The sequence below is a fragment of the Ranitomeya variabilis genome, chromosome 7 (assembly GCF_051348905.1).
Source record: "Ranitomeya variabilis isolate aRanVar5 chromosome 7, aRanVar5.hap1, whole genome shotgun sequence".
In the NCBI taxonomy this organism is placed as follows: domain Eukaryota; kingdom Metazoa; phylum Chordata; class Amphibia; order Anura; family Dendrobatidae; genus Ranitomeya; species Ranitomeya variabilis.
Genome location: NC_135238.1, coordinates 232,411,615 through 232,430,848, shown reverse-complemented (window position 1 = coordinate 232,430,848; position 19,234 = coordinate 232,411,615). Strand labels below are relative to the sequence as shown.

The 19,234-nt window shown below is 42.9% G+C and overlaps 1 protein-coding gene across 10 annotated transcripts in view; it reads right to left on the bottom strand.

The window, feature by feature from the left end:
* Window positions 1–16,316: 16,316 nt before the first annotated feature.
* The window catches only part of RETREG2 (reticulophagy regulator family member 2), a 40,712-nt gene continuing 37,794 nt past the window's right edge, over window positions 16,317–19,234 (bottom strand). For all 10 annotated transcript variants that reach the window (XM_077273159.1, XM_077273158.1, XM_077273155.1 and 7 more), the window contains 4 exons: window positions 19,071–19,202; window positions 18,128–18,222; window positions 17,822–17,957; window positions 16,317–17,192 (listed from right to left, as the gene is read on the bottom strand). In XM_077273159.1, the coding sequence (XP_077129274.1) occupies window positions 16,735–17,192; window positions 17,822–17,957; window positions 18,128–18,222; window positions 19,071–19,202 (821 nt within the window). In that variant the 3' untranslated portion in view covers window positions 16,317–16,734. The remainder of the gene's footprint in view (window positions 17,193–17,821; window positions 17,958–18,127; window positions 18,223–19,070; window positions 19,203–19,234) is intronic.

Sequence of the window (19,234 nt, the reverse complement as noted above, 5' to 3'; positions counted from 1 at the left end):
CCTTTCCTTTTTCCCAGACCAAAAATACATAAGAAAAATTGAAAAAAGTAGATATATTCGGTATCGCCACATCCGTAAAAGTCTGGTCAATACAAATCTAAAATTATGGTAAATTACGGTAATGCCTGGAGGAAAAAGGGAAACTGCAAAAGCAAAAAATGAAAGGATGAAAGTTGCAGAACTTTTAGGATACGTTCCTGTGTGAACCTGCGCCAAACACCACTGCAGATATTACTGCAGAAATGATATGGGGGTAATCCGCACATTTCATCCTTTGTGTGCACTGAATGGCTTCATTTATTGCATTTGTGGTTATTTTTCTTGTTCTAAGCTGTTTCGTTTTGCACTAAATTCTTCTATTAAGTTGCACCAGTTTTGAAGTCTATTTCCTACTTATTTGTCCTTTTTTCTCTGTTCGTCATTGTGGAGGTGGTTTTAATTATTTATATTTATTTCTCATTCATTACTTGCAATTTAAAAAAAAAATATTTTTTTTTTTTTGTTGTTGCAGAAATGTACTCCAGTCACCCCTGGAACAACTTGCTATAGGCCAGAAATTTTGATGCAAACGTGAACAGTTGTGTGCAACATTTTAACAGATCCTACGACTTTTTGTCCTAAAAAAAAAAAAAAAAAAAAACACCAAAAAAGGAAAAAGATAAAAACATTTTGAAGAATTTGTTTCTAAAAATGACAAAGAATACAAGGAAATAAAAAAAGAAAAAAGAAAAGGGATTTAAAAATGATCCCCACGAATGACGAGTCAGGCCCTTGAGGATTTTCTGGAGGCTCGCTGTGAGTTTTGGGGTTGTGAATGATAGATGGTAAATCTGCTGATAATATAGTGGAATGCTTCATAGTCGGAGGGGATACAAGCAGCCGGATCTGGAGCCAGAGGTTCTGCCGCTTCATTGTAGCCGACAGATATTGACACATCCTATAAGTGACCAGTAATGGCCCCTCAGTAACAAGCAGCCGGCATCGATCTCCGTCCTGTCTTGGTACAAGCCAGATATCGAACTGGATCCTAATGGATTAGATACGGATCGCTCCTCCGATATGTACAGAAAAGCTGGGCGACAACCAATCCTACTCTGCAGCAAAAGTAGGTCAATTCAGAAGTCAGGATGTCAACCCCTGAGGTTCCTGTACGGTCACATCTACCTATCCGCTGCAGAAAATCCCATCAGCAAAATCTGCACCTATGGCTATGTTCACATGTATGCATATTTGGTGCGTTTTTTTCCACCTGCTTTTTTTTATACAAATTTTAGCTGCGTTTTACAGTACCAGCTATAGCTATGAGATTTCAGAAATCTCAGATTTTTTTTTTTGTGTGCAATTCCTTGGGTTTTGCAGAATAGAGCATGTCAGTGGTTTTTACCCATTGAAAGTAATGGGTAGTGAAAAAATGCAGAAAGAAAGGCAGGTATCAGGTTTGCTGCATTTTTTTTGTGCCAAAACCTGATGAAGTAGAATCAGATTATTTCCCCACTAAACTTTATCACCATGCACAAGAAACAAATGTATCCTGATAAAAAACAAGGTAAAAGACGCTGCTTCTCTTCTGCCAACAGATCTCCATAAATCTCACAGCTTTTACTACTGAAATGCTGCGGATTTACTGCGTTGCAAAGGCTGAAATCCACAATGGATTCAGTATAAAGAATTGAGACACTAAGGAATTAACCCCTTCAAGACCTTGCCCTTTTCCATTTTTGCGTTCTCGTTTTTCGCTCCCCTCCTTCCCAGAGCCATAACTTTTTTATTTTTCTGTCAATATGGCCATGGGAGGGCTTGTTTTTTGCGGGACAAGTTGTACTTTTGAAAGACATCATTGGTTTTAGCATGTCGTGCACTAGAAAACAGGAAAAAAATTCCAAGTGCGGTGAAATTGCAAAAAAAGTGCAATCCCACACTTGTTTTTTGTTTGGCTTTTTTGCTAGGTTCACTAAATGCTAAAACTGACCTGCCATTTTGATTCTTCAGGTCATTACGAGTTCATAGACACCAAACATGACTAGGTTACGTCTTATCCAAGTGGTAAAAAAAAATTCCAAACTTTGCTAAAAAAAAAGAAAGAAAAATTACGCAATTTTCCAATACCCGTAGCGTCTCCATTTATCGGGATCTCGGGTCAGGTGAGGGCTTATGTTTTGTGAGCCGACGTTTTTAATGATACCACTTTGGTGCAGATACGTTCTTTTGATCGCCCGTTATTACATTTTAATGCAATGTCATGGCGACCCAAAAAAATGTAATTCTGGCTTTTCAAATTTTTCTTCTCACTACGCCGTTTAGCGATCAGGTTAATACTCTTTTTTATTGATAGATTTTGGGGTGACAGATTCTCTTTAAGCAATCTAAATTAAACCAAACCGGCTATACTCGCATCAATTCCCAGTCCACTGAAGCCAATGTCCCCTGTAACAGAATAATAAACAACCATATTCCTCACCTGTCTGCCGAGAAGATAATAATCTATTTGTCTCGCGATGTGTCTAGCTCTGCTACATCTATATGGCAGGCTGCATTGTTGGAATATAGCAGATGGTTATGACCAACTAGTCTTAATTAAAATCAGCGTTTTGGAGTAAAACATAACTTTTAATAAGTATAATAATAAAATACATATATAACCTAAAGTGCAAGGTGCCAAGACAAATACAGTGGTACACACAAAAAACACACTTGTTTATGAAAGACCCTAGGGACCCTAAGTCCTCTTTTCGAATGGCAGATTAACAGGTGTTGGTATCATATGGTAGCAATACCTTACTCTAACTGTGCACAGCTCCACTTTCAGAAGCGGGTGAGAATAATCAACCAGATCATGTGTAAATTCCAGTTACGAAACCGCAAACACTACAATAATGCAGGTTATATGAACTGGGATAAATAAACCGTTTCTCTATGTCCAACTCATATCCATGCATTCGTTTTATACGCTTGCATATTGATAGGTATATTGCAGGTGTTGCAAAAGAAAAATGGCTTACCATGCAAACAACCCTGCAATATACCTATCTATATGCAAAGGTATAAAATCCCCTTCCTGCCATAAGTTTAGGGGGTGTACAGTTATAGTAAGGTATTGCTACCACAGGATACCAAGGACTGTTAATCTGCCATTCGAAAAGGACTGAAGGTCCCTAAGGCATTTCATAGACCAGTGTGTTTTTTGTGTGTACCACTGTATATGTCTTGGCACCTTGAACTTCAGGCTGCATTGTTGCATGATGCGACTATACAGCCTGCCATCCAGCAGAGACACTGAGCTGTGAGTGCCTGCTCAGCTTTGTGTCTCGTGGTGAACTCCTTTCACCTCACTGAAGTTCTCACGCTCGCAGTGCCGTCGGAAAGGTCCTGGGAATTCACATCCAATTAACTCAGTTCAACTCACTGACGTCAGCGCGAGCGCTGTGGGAAGAGTTCTAAAGTCGCTCGCGCTGGCGTCAGTGAGTTGAACCGAGGTAATTGGCTGTGAAAGTTCTCACGCTTGCGGTGCCGTCAGTGAGATGAATGGCGTTCACGGTGAGGCGCTGACCAAGCATTCACAGCTGTGTCTCTGCTGGATGGCAGGCTGTATAGTCACATCATGCAACAATGCAGCCTGCCATCTAAATGTAGCAGAGATAGATGCGTTGTGGGACAAATGGATACTTCTCGTCGGACAGGTGAGGAATAGGGTTGTTTATTATTTTAATTCTTTTACAGGGGATATTACTTTCAGCGGAAAGGGTGTTGGCGTATGGTTTTATTTAGATTCATTAAAAGAAGTCTATTTCATCTTCCAGTTAAAGGACTTTATTCTTATGGATGCTCCATTTCTGGGGAGGCTGAGAGCTGATGTTTTTAGTCTGGTAGGGGGCAATACCCATGGCCCCTTCCCAGGCTATTAATATCAGCCCACAGCTGTCTGCTTAGCCTTTGCTAGTTATTAACCCCTTTCTGTAATTGGACGTACTATTCCCTCCATGTGGGGTGGGCCCTACTTCCCAAGGACGGAATAGTACGTCCAGCGTGACGTTATCGCAGCTGACATCCGGCGCTATGTGCCAGGAGCCGTCACGGACCGCCCCCGGCACATTAACCCCCGGCACACCGCGATCAAACGTGATCGCGGTGTGCCGGCGGTATAGGGAAGCATCGCGCAGGGATGGGGCTCCCTGCGGGCTTCCCTGAGACCCCCGCAGCAACGCGATGTGATCGCTTTGCTCCGAGGGTCTCCTACCTCCTTCCTCGCTGCAGGTCCCAGATCCAAGATGGCCGCGGCATCCGGGTCCTGCAGGGAGGGAGGTGGCTTACCGAGTGCCTGCTCAGAGCAAGCGCTGGTAAGCCTGCAGTGCTCTACGTCAGATCGGTGATCTGACAGAGTGCTGTGCAAACTGTCAGATCACCGATCTGTGATGTCCCCCCCTGGGACAAAGTAAAAATGTAAAAAAAAAAATGTCCACATGTGTAAAAAAATAATAAAAAAAAAAAAATCCTAAATAAAGAAAAAAAATATATATATTATTCCCATAAATACATTTCTTTATCTAAATAAAAGAAAACAAACAATAAAAGTACACATATTTAGTATCGCCGCGTCCGTAACGACCCAACCTATAAAACTGTCCTACTAGTTAACCCCTTCAGTAAACACCGTAAGGAAAAAAAAAAAAAAACGAGGCAAAAAACAACGCTTTATTATCATACCGCCGAATAAAAAGTGGAATAAAACGCGATCAAAAAGACAGATATAAATAACCATGGTACCGCTGAAAGCGCCATTTTGTCCCGCAAAAAAAGAGCCACCATACAGCATCATCAGCAAAAAAATAAAAAAGTTATAGTCCTCAGAATAAAGCGATGCCAAAATAATTATTTTTTCTATAAAACAGTTTTTATCGTATAAAAGCGCCAAAACATAAAAAAATGATATAAATGAGATATCGCTGTAATCGTACTGACCCGAAGAATAAAACTGCTTTATCAATTTTACCAAACGCGGAACGGTATAAACGCCTCCCCAAAAAGAAATTCATGAATAGCTGGTTTTTGGTCATTCTGCCTCACAAAAATCAAAATAAAAAGCGATAAAAAAATGTCACGTGCTGAAAATGTTACCAATATAAACGTCAACTCGTCCCGCAAAAAACAAGACCTCACATGACTCTGTGGAACAAAATATGGAAAAATTATAGCTCTCAAAATGTGGTAACGCAAAAAATATTTTTTGCAATAAAAAGCGTCTTTCAGTGTGTGACGGCTGCCAATCATAAAAATCAGCTAAAAAACCCACTATAAAATTAAATCAAACCCCCCTTCATCACCCCCCTAGTTAGGGAAAAATTAAAAAAACGTATTTATTTCCATTTTCCCATTAGGGCTAGGGTTAGGGCTAGGGTTAAGGCTACAGTTAGGGTTGGGGCTAAAGTTAGGATTGGGGCTTAAGTTAGGGTTTGGATTACATTTACGGTTGGGAATAGGGATGGGATTAGGGGTGTGTCAGGGTTAGGGGTGTGGTTAGGGTTACCGTTGGAATTAGGATTAGGGGTGTGTTTGGATTAGGGTTTCAGTTATAATTGGGGGGTTTCAATGTTTAGGCACATCACGGGCTCTCCAAACGCGACATGGCGTCCGATCTCAATTCCAGCCAATTCTGCGTTGAAAAAGTAAAACAGTGCTCCTTCCCTTCCGAGCTCTCCCGTGTGCCCACACAGGGGTTTACCCCAACATATGGGGTATCAGCGTACTCAGGACAAATTGGACAACAATATTTAGGGTCCAATTTCTCCTGTTACCCTTGGAAAAATACAAAACTGGGGGCTAAAAAAAAATTTTTGTGGAAATTTTTTTTTCTTTTTTATTTGCACGGCTCTGCGTTATAAACTGTAGTGAAACACTTGGGGGTTCAAAGCTCTCACAACACATCTAGATGAGTTCCTTAGGGGGTCTAGTTTCCAATATGGGGTCACTTGAGGGGGGTTTCTACTGTTTAGGTACATTAGGGGCTCTGCAAACGCAATGTGACGCCTGCAGACCATTCCATCTAAGTCTGCATTCCAAATGGCGCTCCTTCCCTTCCGAGCCCTCCCATGCGCCCAAACAGTGGTTCCCCCCCACATATGGGGTATCAGCGAACTCAGGACAAATTGGACAACTTTGGGGGTCCAATTTATCCTGTTACCCTCGGAAAAATACAAAACTGGGGGCTAAAAAATAATTTTTGTGGGAAAAAATGTTTGTTTTATTTTTACGGCTCTGCATTATAAACTTCTGTGAAGCCCTTGTTGGGTCAAAGTGCTCACCACACATCTAGATAAGTTCCTTAGGGGGTCTACTTTCCAAAATGGTGTCACTTGTGGGGGGTTTCAATGTTTAGGCACATCAGTGCCTCCAAACGCAACATGGCGTCCCATCTCAATTCCTGTAAATTTTGCATTAAAAAGTCAAACGGCGCTCCTTCCCTTCCGAGCTCTCCCATGCGCCCAAACAGTGGTTTACCCCCACACATGGGGTATCAGCGTACTCAGGACAAATTGTACAACAACTTTTGGGGTCCAATTTCTTCTCTTACCCTTGGAAAAATAAAAAATTGGGGGCGAAAAGATCATTTTTGTGAAAAAATATGATTTTTTTTTTACGGTTCTGCATTATAAACTTCTGTGAAGCACTTGGTGGGTCAAAGTGCTCACCACACCTCTAGATAAGTTCCTTAGGGGGTCTACTTTCCAAAATGGTGTCACTTGTGCGGGGTTTCAATGTTTAGGCACATCAGTGGCTCTCCAAACGCAACATGGCGTCCCATCTCAATTCCAGTCAATTTTGCATTGAAAAGTCAAATGGCGCTCCTTCCCTTCCGGGCTCTCCCATGCGCCCAAACAGTGGTTTACCCCCAAATATGGGGTATCGGCGTACTCAGGCCAAATTGTTCAACAACGTTTGGGGTCCATTTTCTCCTGTTACCCTTGGTAAAATAAAACAAATTGGAGCTGAAGTAAATTTTTTGTGAAAAAAAGTTAAATGTTCATTTTTATTTAAACATTCCAAAAATTCCTGTGAAACACCTGAAGGGTTAATAAACTTCTTGAATGTGGTTTTGAGCACCTTGAGGGGTGCAGTTTTTAGAATGGTGTCACACTTGGGTATTTTCTGTCATATAGACCCTTCAAAATATCTTCAAATGAGATGTGGTCCCTAAAAAAAAATGGTGTTGTAAAAATGAGAAATTGCTGGTCAACTTTTAACCCTTATAACTCCCTAACAAAAAAAATTTGGTTCCAAAATTGTGCTGATGTAAAGTAGACATATGGGAAATGTTACTTATTAAGTATTTTGTGTGACATATCTCTGTGATTTAACCCCTTCACCCCCAAGGGTGGTTTGCACGTTAATGACCAGGCCAATTTTTACAATTCTGACCACTGTCCCTTTATGAGGTTATAACTCTGGAATGCTTCAACGGATCTTGGCGATTCTGACATTGTTTTCTCGTGACATATTGTACTTCATGATAGTGGTAAAATTTCTTCGATATAACTTGCGTTTATTTGTGAAAAAAACGAATATTTGGCGAAAATTTTGAAAATTTCGCAATTTTCCAACTTTAAATTTTTATGCCCTTAAATCACAGACATATGTCACACAAAATACTTAAGAAGTAACATTTCCCACATGTCTACTTTACATCAGCACAATTTTGGAACCAAAATTTTTTTTTGTGACGGAGTTATAAGGGTTAAAAGTTGACCAGCAATTTCTCATTTTTACAACACCATTTTTTTTTAGGGACCACATTTCATTTGAAGTCATTTTGAGGGGTCTATATGATAGAAAATACCCAAGTGTGACACCATTCTAAAAACTGCACCCCTCAAGGTACTCAAAACCACTTTCAAGAAGTTTATTAACCCTTTAGGTGTTTCACAGGAATTTTTGGAATGTTTAAATAAAAATGAACATTTAACTTTTTTTCACACAAAATTTATTTCAGCTCCAATTTGTTTTATTTTACCAAGGGTAACAGGAGAAAATAGACCCCAAAATTTGTTGTACAATTTGTCCTGAGTACGCTGATACCCCATATGTGGGGGTAAACCACTGTTTGGGCGCATGGCAGAGCTCGGAAGGAAAGGAGCGCCATTTGACTTTTCAATGCAAAATTGACAGGAATTAAGATGGGACGCCATGTTGCATTTGGAGAGCCCCTGATGTGCCTAAACATTGAAATCCCCCCACAAGTGACACCATTTTGGAAAGTAGACCCCCTAAGGATCTTATCTAGATGTGTGGTGAGCACTGTGACCCAACAAGTGCTTCACAAAAGTTTATAATGCAGAGCCGTAAAAATAAAAAATCATATTTTTTCACAAAAATGATCTTTTCGCCCCCAATTTTTTATTTTTCCAAGGGTAAGAGAAGAAATTGGACCCCAAAAATTGTTGTGCAATTTGTCCTGAGTACGCTGATACCCCATATGTGGGTGTAAACCATTGTTTGGGTGCAGGGCAGAGCTCGGAAGGGAAGGAGCGCCATTTGACTTTTCAATGCAAAATTGACTGGAATTGAGATGGGACGCCATGTTGCATTTGGAGAGCCCCTGATGTGCCTAAACATTGAAACCCCCCACAAGTGACACCATTTTGGAAAGTAGACCCCTTAAGGAACTTATCTAGATGTGTGTTGAGCACTTTGACCCAACAAGTGCTTCACAGAAGTTTATAATGCAGAGCCGTAAAAGTAAAAAATCATATTTTTTCACAAAAATGATCTTTTCGCCCCCAATTTTTTATTTTCCCAAGGGTAAGAGAAGAAATTGGACCACAAAAATTGTTGTGCAATTTGTCCTGAGTACGCTGATACCCCATATGTGGGTGTAAACCATTGTTTGGGTGCATGGCAGAGCTCGGAAGGGAAGGAGCGCCATTTGACTTTTCAATGCAAAATTGACTGGAATTGAGATGGGACGCCATGTTGCGTTTGGAGAGCCCCTGATGTGCCTAAACATTGAAACCCCCCACAAGTGACACCATTTTGGAAAGTAGACCCCTTAAGGAACTTATCTAGATGTGTGGTGAGCACTTTGACCCAACAAGTGCTTCACAGAAGTTTATAATGCAGAGCCGTAAAAATAAAAAATCATATTTTTTCACAAAAATGATCTTTTCGCCCCCATTTTTTTATTTCCCCAAGGGTAAGAGAAGAAATTAGACCACAAAAGTTGTTGTGCAATTTGTCCTGAGTACGACGATACCCCATATGTGGGGGTAAACCACTGTTTGGGCGCATAGCAGAGCTCGGAAGGGAAGGAGCGCTATTTTACTTTTCAATGCAAAATTGACTGGAATTAAGATGGGATGCCATGTTGCGTTTGGAGAGCCCCTGATGTGCCTAAACATTAAAAAACCCCACAAGTGACACCATTTTGGAAAGTAGACCCCCTAAGAAACTTATCTAGATGTGTTTTGAGAGCTTTGAACCCCCAAGTGTTTCACTACAGTTTATAACGCAGAGTCGTGAAAATAAAAATTCCTTTTTTTTTTCACAAAAATGATTTTTTAGCCCCCAGTTTTGTATTTTCACAAGGGTATCAGGATAAATTGGACCCCAAACATTGTTGTCCAATTTGTCCTGAGTATGCTGATACCCCATATGTGGGGGGGAACCACTGTTTGGGCGCATGACAGAGCTCGGAAGGGAAGGAGCGCCATTTGGAATGCAGACTTAAATGGATTGGTCTGCAGGCGTCACGTTGCATTTGCAGAGCCCCTGATGTACCCAAACAGTACAAACCCACCACAAGTGACCCCATATTGGAAACTAGACCCCCCAAGGAACTTATCTAGATGTGTTGTGAGAGCTTTGAACCCCCAAGTGTTTCACTACAGTTTATAACGCAGAGCCATGAAAATAAAAATTCTTTTTTTTTTTCACAAAAATGATTTTTTAGCCCCCAGTTTTGTATTTTCACAAGGGTATTAGGATAAATTGGACCCCAAAAGTTGTTGTCCAATTTGTCCTGAGTACGATGATACTCCATATGTGGGGGGGAACCACTGTTTGGGCGCATGACAGAGCTCGGAAGGGAAGGAGCGCCATTTGGAATGCAGACTTAAATGGATTGGTCTGCAGGCGTCACGTTGCATTTGCAGAGCCCCTGATGTACCCAAACAGTACAAACCCCCCACAAGTGACCCCATATTGGAAACTAGACCCCCCAAGGAACTTATCTAGATGTGTTGTGAGAACATTGAACCCCCAAGTGTTTCACTACAGTTTATAACACAGAGCCGTGAAAATAAAAATTCTTTTTTTTTTCACAAAAATGATTTTTTAGCCCCCAGTTTTGTATTTTCACAAGGGTATCAGGATAAATTGGACCCCAAAAGTTGTTGTCCAATTTGTCCTGAGTACGCTGATACCCCATATGTGGGGGGGAACCACTGTTTGGGCGCATGACAGAGCTCGGAAGGGAAGGAGCGCCATTTGGAATGCAGACTTAAATGGATTGGTCTGCAGGCGTCACGTTGCATTTGCAGACCCCTGATGTACCCAAACAGTACAAACCCCCCACAAGTGACCTCATATCGGAAACTAGACCCCCCAAGGAACTTATCTAGATGTGTTGTGAGAACTTTGAACCCCCAAGTGTTTCACTGCAGTTTACAACGCAGAGCCGTGAAAATAAAAAATCTTTTTTTTCCCACAAAACTTATTTTTTGGCCCCCAGTTTTGTATTTTCCCAAGGGTAGCAGGAGAAATTGGACCCCAAAAGATGATGTCCAATTTGTCCTGAGTACGCTGATACCCCATATGTTGGGGTAAACCCCTGTTTGGGCACACGAGAGAGCTCTGAAGGGAAGGAGCACTGTTTTCCTTTTTCAACACAGATTTGGCTGGAATTCAGATCGGATGCCATGTCCCGTTTGGAGAGCCCCTGATGTGCCTAAACAGTGGAAGCCCCCAATTATAACTGAAACCCTAATCCAAACACACCCCTAACCCTAATCCCAACAGTAACCCTAACCACACCTCTAACCCAGACACACCCAACCCTATTCCCAACCGTAAATGTAATCCAAACCCTAACCCTATCTTTAGCCCCAACCCTAACTGTAGCCCCAACCCTAGCAATAACCCTAGCCCTAGCCGTAACACTAGCCCTAACCCTAGCCCCAACTCTAGCCCTAACCCTAGCCCTAACCCTAGCCCCAACTCTAGCCCTAGCCCTAACCCTAGCCCCAACCCTAGCCCTAACCCTTGCCCTAGCCCTAACCCTAACCCTAGCCCCAACCCTAACCCTAGCCCTAACCCTAGTCCTAACTCTAGCCCTAACCCTAACCCTAATGGGAAAATGGAAATAAATACATTTTTTTATTTTTCCCAAACTAAGGGGGTGATGAAGGGGGGTTTGATTTACTTTTATAGCGGGTTATTTAGCGGATTTTTATGATTGGCAGCTGTCACACACTGAAAGACGCTTTTCATTGCAAAAAATATTTTTTGCGTTACCACATTTTGAGAGCTGTAATTTTTCCATATTTGAGTCCACAGAGTCATGTGAGATCTTGTTTTTTGCGGGACGAGTTGACGTTTTTATTGGTAACATTTTTGGACACGTGGCATTTTTTGATCGCTTTTTATTCCGATTTTTGTGAGGCAGAGTGATCAAAAACCAGCTATTCATGAATTTCTTTTGGGGGAGGCATTTATACCGTTCCGCGTTTGGTAAAATTGATAAAGCAGTTTTATTCGTCAAGTCAGTACGATTACAGCGATATCTCATTTATATCATTTTTTTTATGTTTTGGCGCTTTTATACGATAAAAACTATTTTATAGAAAAAATAATTATTTTGGTATCGCTTTATTCTCAGGACTATAACTTTTTTTATTTTTTTGCTGATGATGCTGTATTGCGGCTCGTTTTTTGCGGGACAAGATGACGTTTTCAGCGGTACCATGGTTATTTATATGCGTCTTTTTGATCACGTGTTATTCCACTTTTTGTTCGGCGGCATGATAATAAAGCGTTGTTTTTTGCCTTTTTTTTTTTTTTTCTTACGGTGTTTACTGAAGGGGTTAACTAGTGGGGTAGTATTATAGGTTGGGTCGTTACGGACGCAGCGATACTAAATGTGTGTACTTTTATTGTTTTTTTTATTTTATTTAGCTAAAGAAATGTATTTATGGGAATATTTTTTTTTTCTTTATTTAGGATATTTTTTTTATTTTTTTTTTTACACACATGTGGGGAATTTTTTTTAAACTTTTTTACTTTGTCCCAGGGGGGGGACATTACAGATCATTGATCTGACAGTGTGCACAGCACTCTGTCAGATCGACGATCTGCTGTGCAGGGCTGCAGGCTTGCCAAGTGTCTGCTCTGAGCAGGCACTCGGTAAGCCACCTCCCTCCCTGCAGGACCCGGATGCCGCGGCCATCTTGGATCCGGGACCTGCGGCGAGGAGGGAGGTAGGAGACCCTCGGAGCAACGCGATCACATCGCGTTGCTCCGGGGGTCTCAGGGAAGCCCGCAGGGAGCCCACTCCCTGCACGATGCTTCCCTATACCGCCGGTACACCGCGATCATGTTTGATCGCGGTGTGCCAGGGGTTAATGTGCCGGGGGCGGTCCGTGACCGCTCCTGGCACATAGTGCCGGATGTCAGCTGCGATATGCAGCTGACACCCGGCCGCGATCCCCCCGTGAGCGCGGCCGATCGCGTATGACGTACTATCCCGTCGGTGGTCATACGGGCCCACCCCACCTCGACGGGATAGTACGTCTGATGTCAGGAAGGGGTTAATTGCATAAAAATTCAAAGTTGGAAAATTGCGAAATTTTCAAAATTTTCGCCAAATTTCCATTTTTTTCACAAATAAACGCAGGTAATATCAAAGAAATTTTACCACTATCATGAAGTACAATATGTCACGAGAAAAGAAAGTCAGAATCACTGGGATCCGTTGAAGTGTTCCAGAGTTATAACCTCATAAAGGGACAGTGGTCAGAATTGTAAAAATTGGCCCGGTCCATAACGTGCAAACCACCCTTGGGGGGGTAAAGGGATTAAATATATGGGACCCTAAGTCATTTTTGGGGGGGTCCCCCATTTTAGTAACCAGTAAAAGCTAAGTATACAGCTGTGAGCTGGTATTAATAGCCTGGGAAGCTCCATAGGTATAACCCCTTTTCCAGGCAAACATCAGCCCCCAGTCGTCGGCTTTCCCTCTGCTGGCTAATAAAATGTAGGCGGATCCCATGCCTTTTTTTTCAGAAAATAATTTAGGAGGTACAAATATCCATGTACAGTACGCTACACACACTGTACTAACGTCACGTGGACAGCGCTGCTGCCAATCACCGAGAAGCTCTGCCGATGTAGATGGCATAAGCTGCTAATCTCAGTGATTGCTTGCAGTGTCGTCACCATTTCACCCAAATAATATTGATCATGGCGCCACGGGAGAAACAACGCTGGATCAGGAAATGGTAATTTATTTATTTTTTTTACCACAAACTGAGCCAGCTAACTATGGGTTAAAAAAAAAATAAAAAAAATCATGGAGTAACATCTGGGATCTGAGTTGTCTCTGATCCCGGCTTTACTCAACCTCTTTTTCCCTAAACAAGTGACAAAAAAGTAGCTGCATTATATATCTGCCCCCATGTACAGGTGCTGATGAGCACAGCCGTGCTGGACTCTCCGCTCCATGGAAGGATTTGCTGACGTCAGTCCACGCCCTGTCACTACCTTATCAGGATGGGGCAGATGACATACGCGCAATGATGAAATCACCAGTCCAGAAAATGCTCCCGCTAATCTGAATGTTCTCCACGCAGTACACTAACCAAGGCGTGAGAGTAACGGAAGCACGACTCAGCGAGCACGCTCACTATCGTGATAAGATCAGGCATGTCCCCAATAAATAAAATTTATTGTGCCGCCTGCTGTCACGTCCCTAGTATATTGTCACATCACATGGCTGGGACAGAATCCTCCAGGAGGATTCACAGCAAGCAGAGATCTTAACACCCATGAGGAGCTGATAAGAAAATCATTGCTTGGAAATTGTTCAACTTTTCACTTTACAAATGATCATTTTTATGTGTAACTGGAATACCCCTTTAACTGTAGAGTGTGACACTTCTGCTTCATGCTTGAAGCTACAGGCTTAAAGGGATTGTCCACCACTTCTTATTTATTTTTACATTTTATGTGGGTGCAAATAAGAAGTACATACGTACTAGACTAGCGCCACCTCTGCAACGTCAGTGCAGCTATTTCCAGGGGTTATGTCTCATGTCCTCTGCAGCCAATCAGCGGACAGAATTAAACGTGATCATCAATCTTCCTCTGCCTGTCGGCTTCCGTCTTGCAGGAAAGCACTGTGCTCCTGATGATTGACAGGTAGAGCCGGCGGCCGGGGCGGTGCACTTTCCGATGCTGTAAGCAGGAGCAGCTTTGCCGCTGCAGTATAAGGTGGTCGGATGCAGAGCTCAACCAGATGCAGAGCAGCACTTACAAAAAGCTTGTAATTAGGGTCTTTCTTGCCTAGGAAACCAACCACTGCTGATAGACTGCAGAAGTGGCCAATAACCTAGGCGATGAGCAGCTAAGAAAATAAAATATCCCTCCAGTCTCATGAATGGAAAGGATTTTTAATGACCAGCATGGCACCTGTGATATCATTACACTGGTACTGGATCATGTTTGGGGTTTATCGTGCGCACACGGACACACGATCAGAGAGAGCGAAAGAAAGATCTGAGGAAGGATGTTGTAGTCACACGACAATGCAGCGGCTTCTGAGAGGAGCGGAAGCTAAATACATTGCTCTTTATTTCACTTTTTTTGGTGTGGGGGGGGGGTATGTGGGGAGGGTGTTAATCATATTATTATACACTGTACACACATAGAAATTGTACTTTTCCATAGCCGCACACCTACACACAGACTTACTGATACAGCTAGGTCACCGCTACAGACATGTACACAGTACAGAGATGCGACTGCTCACACACCACATACACTCACACCGGGGAGGAGAGGAAACCTACACCCCAACATTGGCTTATCAACCCCTAAAGAGTGACCTACATCTTAAAAGGCTTTACCCACCTCTGACCCTGTCTACAGCTCATATACAGACATAATGTATGACGAATATAAAGGACTTTGTAAATAAATCACATTACTGATCCTGCATTATACTCCAGAGCTGCACTCACTATTCTGCTGGTGCAGTCACTGTGTACATACATAACATTACTGATCCTGAGTTACATCATGTATTATACCCCAGAGCTGCACTCACTATTCTTCACTAGCAGAATAGTGAGTGCAGCTCTGGAGTATAATACAGGATGTAACTCAGGATCAGTAATGTATGTACACAGTGACTGCACCAGAAGAATAGTGAGTGCAGCTCTGGAGTATAATGCAGGCTGTAACTCAGGATCAGTAATGTATGTATACAGTGACTGCACCAGCAGAATAGTGAGTGCAGCTCTGGGGTATAATACAGGATGTAACTCAGGATCAGTAATGTACATAGTGACTGCACTTTACATGTAGGTTATATCTGTAGGTGAACTGTGCTAGTCACAGGTGGATGTCGGCTTTTTACATGTAAATAATCACAAGTCTTGCACGTGTGTTCAGAAAGTGGCTGATTTAAAAGAAACATTATTGAGGCGTCTTCGGTATTCATGGAGCCATATTGGAAGGTGCTGCAAGAACTCATCATAATCAGATCCGTATCTCTAAAACATTGTAATAAATATTAATGCTAAAAACTATTCTTAAACATTGGATTTTACAAGATGCGATCAGCACAGAGTGGCCAATAGGATCATCGCTTCCTCTGAAGAGACTAGATCTATCAGGAGGGCGAATCCTGAGGGGTCGTTCTCCTACATTCCCATGACCTTGTAATCATTGTCCTAAATCCTCACAGGAGAATATGAGTGAGATGAGCGGATGTAAGATGGACGTAGACAACTGGTGCTCAGTCCTGTGCCCGCAGCCTCCGTTACACTCATGGGGTAGCGTATTGCTCTCACACAAGGGGACCTTAAACCCCTTTACGATTTCCATTTATACACTATCGACTAGGTTTGCAGGTTACTTGATCTGGAGTCCGTACCTTATTCACATCCAAAGCTGCATTCAGAATGTGGATCTTTCTAGTTGGATGACTGTCCGGTGTTCTGCACTGCAGGGGATGTAAAAGTGTACACCAAGACTTGTGCTGATAGTTTCCAAATTTACCAATGATTGCAGCCTTGGTTGTGACTGGAGTATAAGATATGCAACTCAGGATCAATAGTGGAAAGCATTTAAAAATATAACAGTAACAGGAGAAGATGGAACTGGGTTGGGTGATCACACAGCGGCTGCTCTTTTTTTTTTTTTTTCTTCTTTGAGGGAGGGATGCTACAAAAAAAAAATAAGTGCAAACCCGAGGTAACACTCGTACAATATCTCAGCGGTTTTTTCTCAACTCGTGAGGTTGTCAGCTGCTTCGGAGGTTAGCAAGCCTAGTAAGTTAATGCAATAACACTATAAATGAAAAGGCCGGGATGGGGTGGGGGCAGTAAGTAGATAAGAGTCTTCTCAAGGGAGATGGTTGGCGATAATCTGTGCTTTTTTAGGTCAATGCCCACATGTCATACCACTTCCATGCTGCAGAGGACGCCATTTGCAAAAAAGTTAGACAAACTTTCGCTCCTCCTCGCGGCCTTAAGAATCCGGCCCTTGCTGATGGGATTTAGAAGACGTTAATTGCTTCTCGGCCTCCTCCAGCTCCTTTCGCATTAGATCGAGCTCACCCTGTTCCAGAAGCTCAAAATCCTCCCCATCTCCCCCAGGCTCTACAGGAGCTGAAGGGTCCACATTGGCTAAAGACGGCGTGGCGATGGCTCCACCACCAACGTCCTCAATCGGGGGATGGATCTCACCTTCCTGCTGGGGGGGCTGACCTTTCCCATTGAAGTGCGTGTTGACAAAATGCAGGGGTGAAGTGAGCGAGGGCAACAGCTCTTCTGGATGTAGGGTGAGTTGTTCCACTGGTAAAAGCGGTGGCATCTCAGAAGGTGGTAAACGCTTCTCTTCGTTGTCACCAGGCCTCAGCCACAGCGGGGACTCTATAGGGTCTACAGGAGGGGAATCTTCAGAGACGGCACCTTGCTGGTCCAAATCTAAAAAAGAGAAACTGCTAAGTAAAAAGCCCCAAACAATTTTAATGAGGACGCCGGTTGCAAATCCACCACTGACAGGCGTTGTGTGGTAGCGCGAACGCTGGTGGCCTGATTATTTCTGGTATTATTGGAATAGATGACGAAAAAAATTAAAGACTACGTCCACTTCTGCAAGTTTTGTTAACAATGACTTCTAATTGTCAGTCTGTCTGCTGTATACAGCCCTGCTGCAGATTTATGTGTTTCCTTAGTTACACACTACAAACATCCCTATTCAATTTGCAAGTTTCCCAATCTACATTGATCTGCAGCCACACAGATACATTTTACCCCATTTCTCATCCTGGAGCTGTGTATGACTTATTAAGTATAAACCATCTGATATGGTGGTGCAGCTCCTCTTTTTCCCCCACAAATGCTGGGCAGGACTCTGATATCCAGCAGCTATCATGCACATGTCCTATTATTTGGATTAGGACAATGCTTGGGTATCGGTTTGTTGCCTTGGCCGCGGTTCTGGTCAGGTTGAAACAGAATCTCCAAAACTGTAACGGGAGGCGCTGCACTTTAGGTACTGCAGTCTATGTATAGTAGGAGGACATTAATGTTGCCATACACTAATATCATACCCTCTGACATATCGGTCAGCTGCGGTGTCGTTGCTCTGGATACTGAGAATCCTCCGCTCTCCAGGATAGAAGCCTCTTCATCCGACAATTCAGAGTCGGTAATGGACAGGGCCAAGGCAGTGATTCTCACGTCCAGCTGCAAAAGAACATAAACAGTTAATCATCCTGAATGCTCTGAGAAAAATAGAGCACTAGGGGTCTCAGAGGGACCATGAGTGACAAGGACATACGTTCACTTCAATGCTGCTATCGTGCAGCCAGATGCAGATTAGAAAAGATGGACCTGATGTGATCCTGTGTACCCACCTCAGGAGAGAAGCCGGACAGCTCAATCTCGCTCTCGCTGTCTGTATCCGCCGACGCTTCCTGTCCCTCTTCTGGCTCCTTCTTGGTTTGTCTTTCTAAAAAGGATGAAAAATAATAATATAAAACATGAACAGTCTAGATATTGGAAACAATCACCTTGTGTAATATTCCACGTGTCCTGACATCTTTTTATCAAAGCTGCGATGCTGTGTGATTGGTAATTTTCTCTACATTCACTCTACTGCTGGATGTGACAAGATGGGCACAGTCATTATAAAGGAGCATCAATACGATGAGGGACCCCACGACCCTGCCTAAAGTTCTCATTTCCTAGATGATATTTGGTAAAATACCAATACTGTATATCTGGAACACCAGACAAGTCTTGATTTATAAGGAGACACCCCACAAGAGTCACTTTACACTTTGAAAATCCTTCAAGACTCGCCGTATACCGGGAACACCTCACAAGACCCGCCGTATACCGGAAACACCCCACCAGACTCACCGTATACCGGGAACACCCCACAAGACCCGTCATACACCAGAAACACCCCACAAGACCCGCCGTACACCAGAAACACCCCACAAGACCCGCCGTACACCAGAAACACCCCACAAGACCCGCCGTACACCAGGAACATAACACAAGACCCGTCGTATACCGGGAAGACTTGACAACATCTTCTGTTTGGGAGATGCACTGATGCAATCGTCCGCCTATGACAGTTTGGTCTGTGTCAGCCGCTGAGATCCTTACTCTTGCCTTTTTGTCCTGCTTCCAACACTTCAATTTCAAGAACTGTCCGTTCACTTGCTGGCTAGTATATATTAAAAAGGCTTCTGAGATGCCACAAGATCCCCAGTAGGACAACCTCTTTAAAGCTGTTGCGTGACATTTAGGATCACAGGAATAACTGCACCTTCTACCACCGGCACTTACTCTTATGAGAACGTGGCAGGTCCTCTCCCTTCATGCTGTAGTCCAACTTCATGAGGACGGGTTCTAGAGCGGTGTACATCCTCTGGATGAGTTCCCGATACACGACCAGAGGCCACAGCAGCACGCTGAGTACTGCAATAAAAAAAGCCGCAGTCACGTGTGCA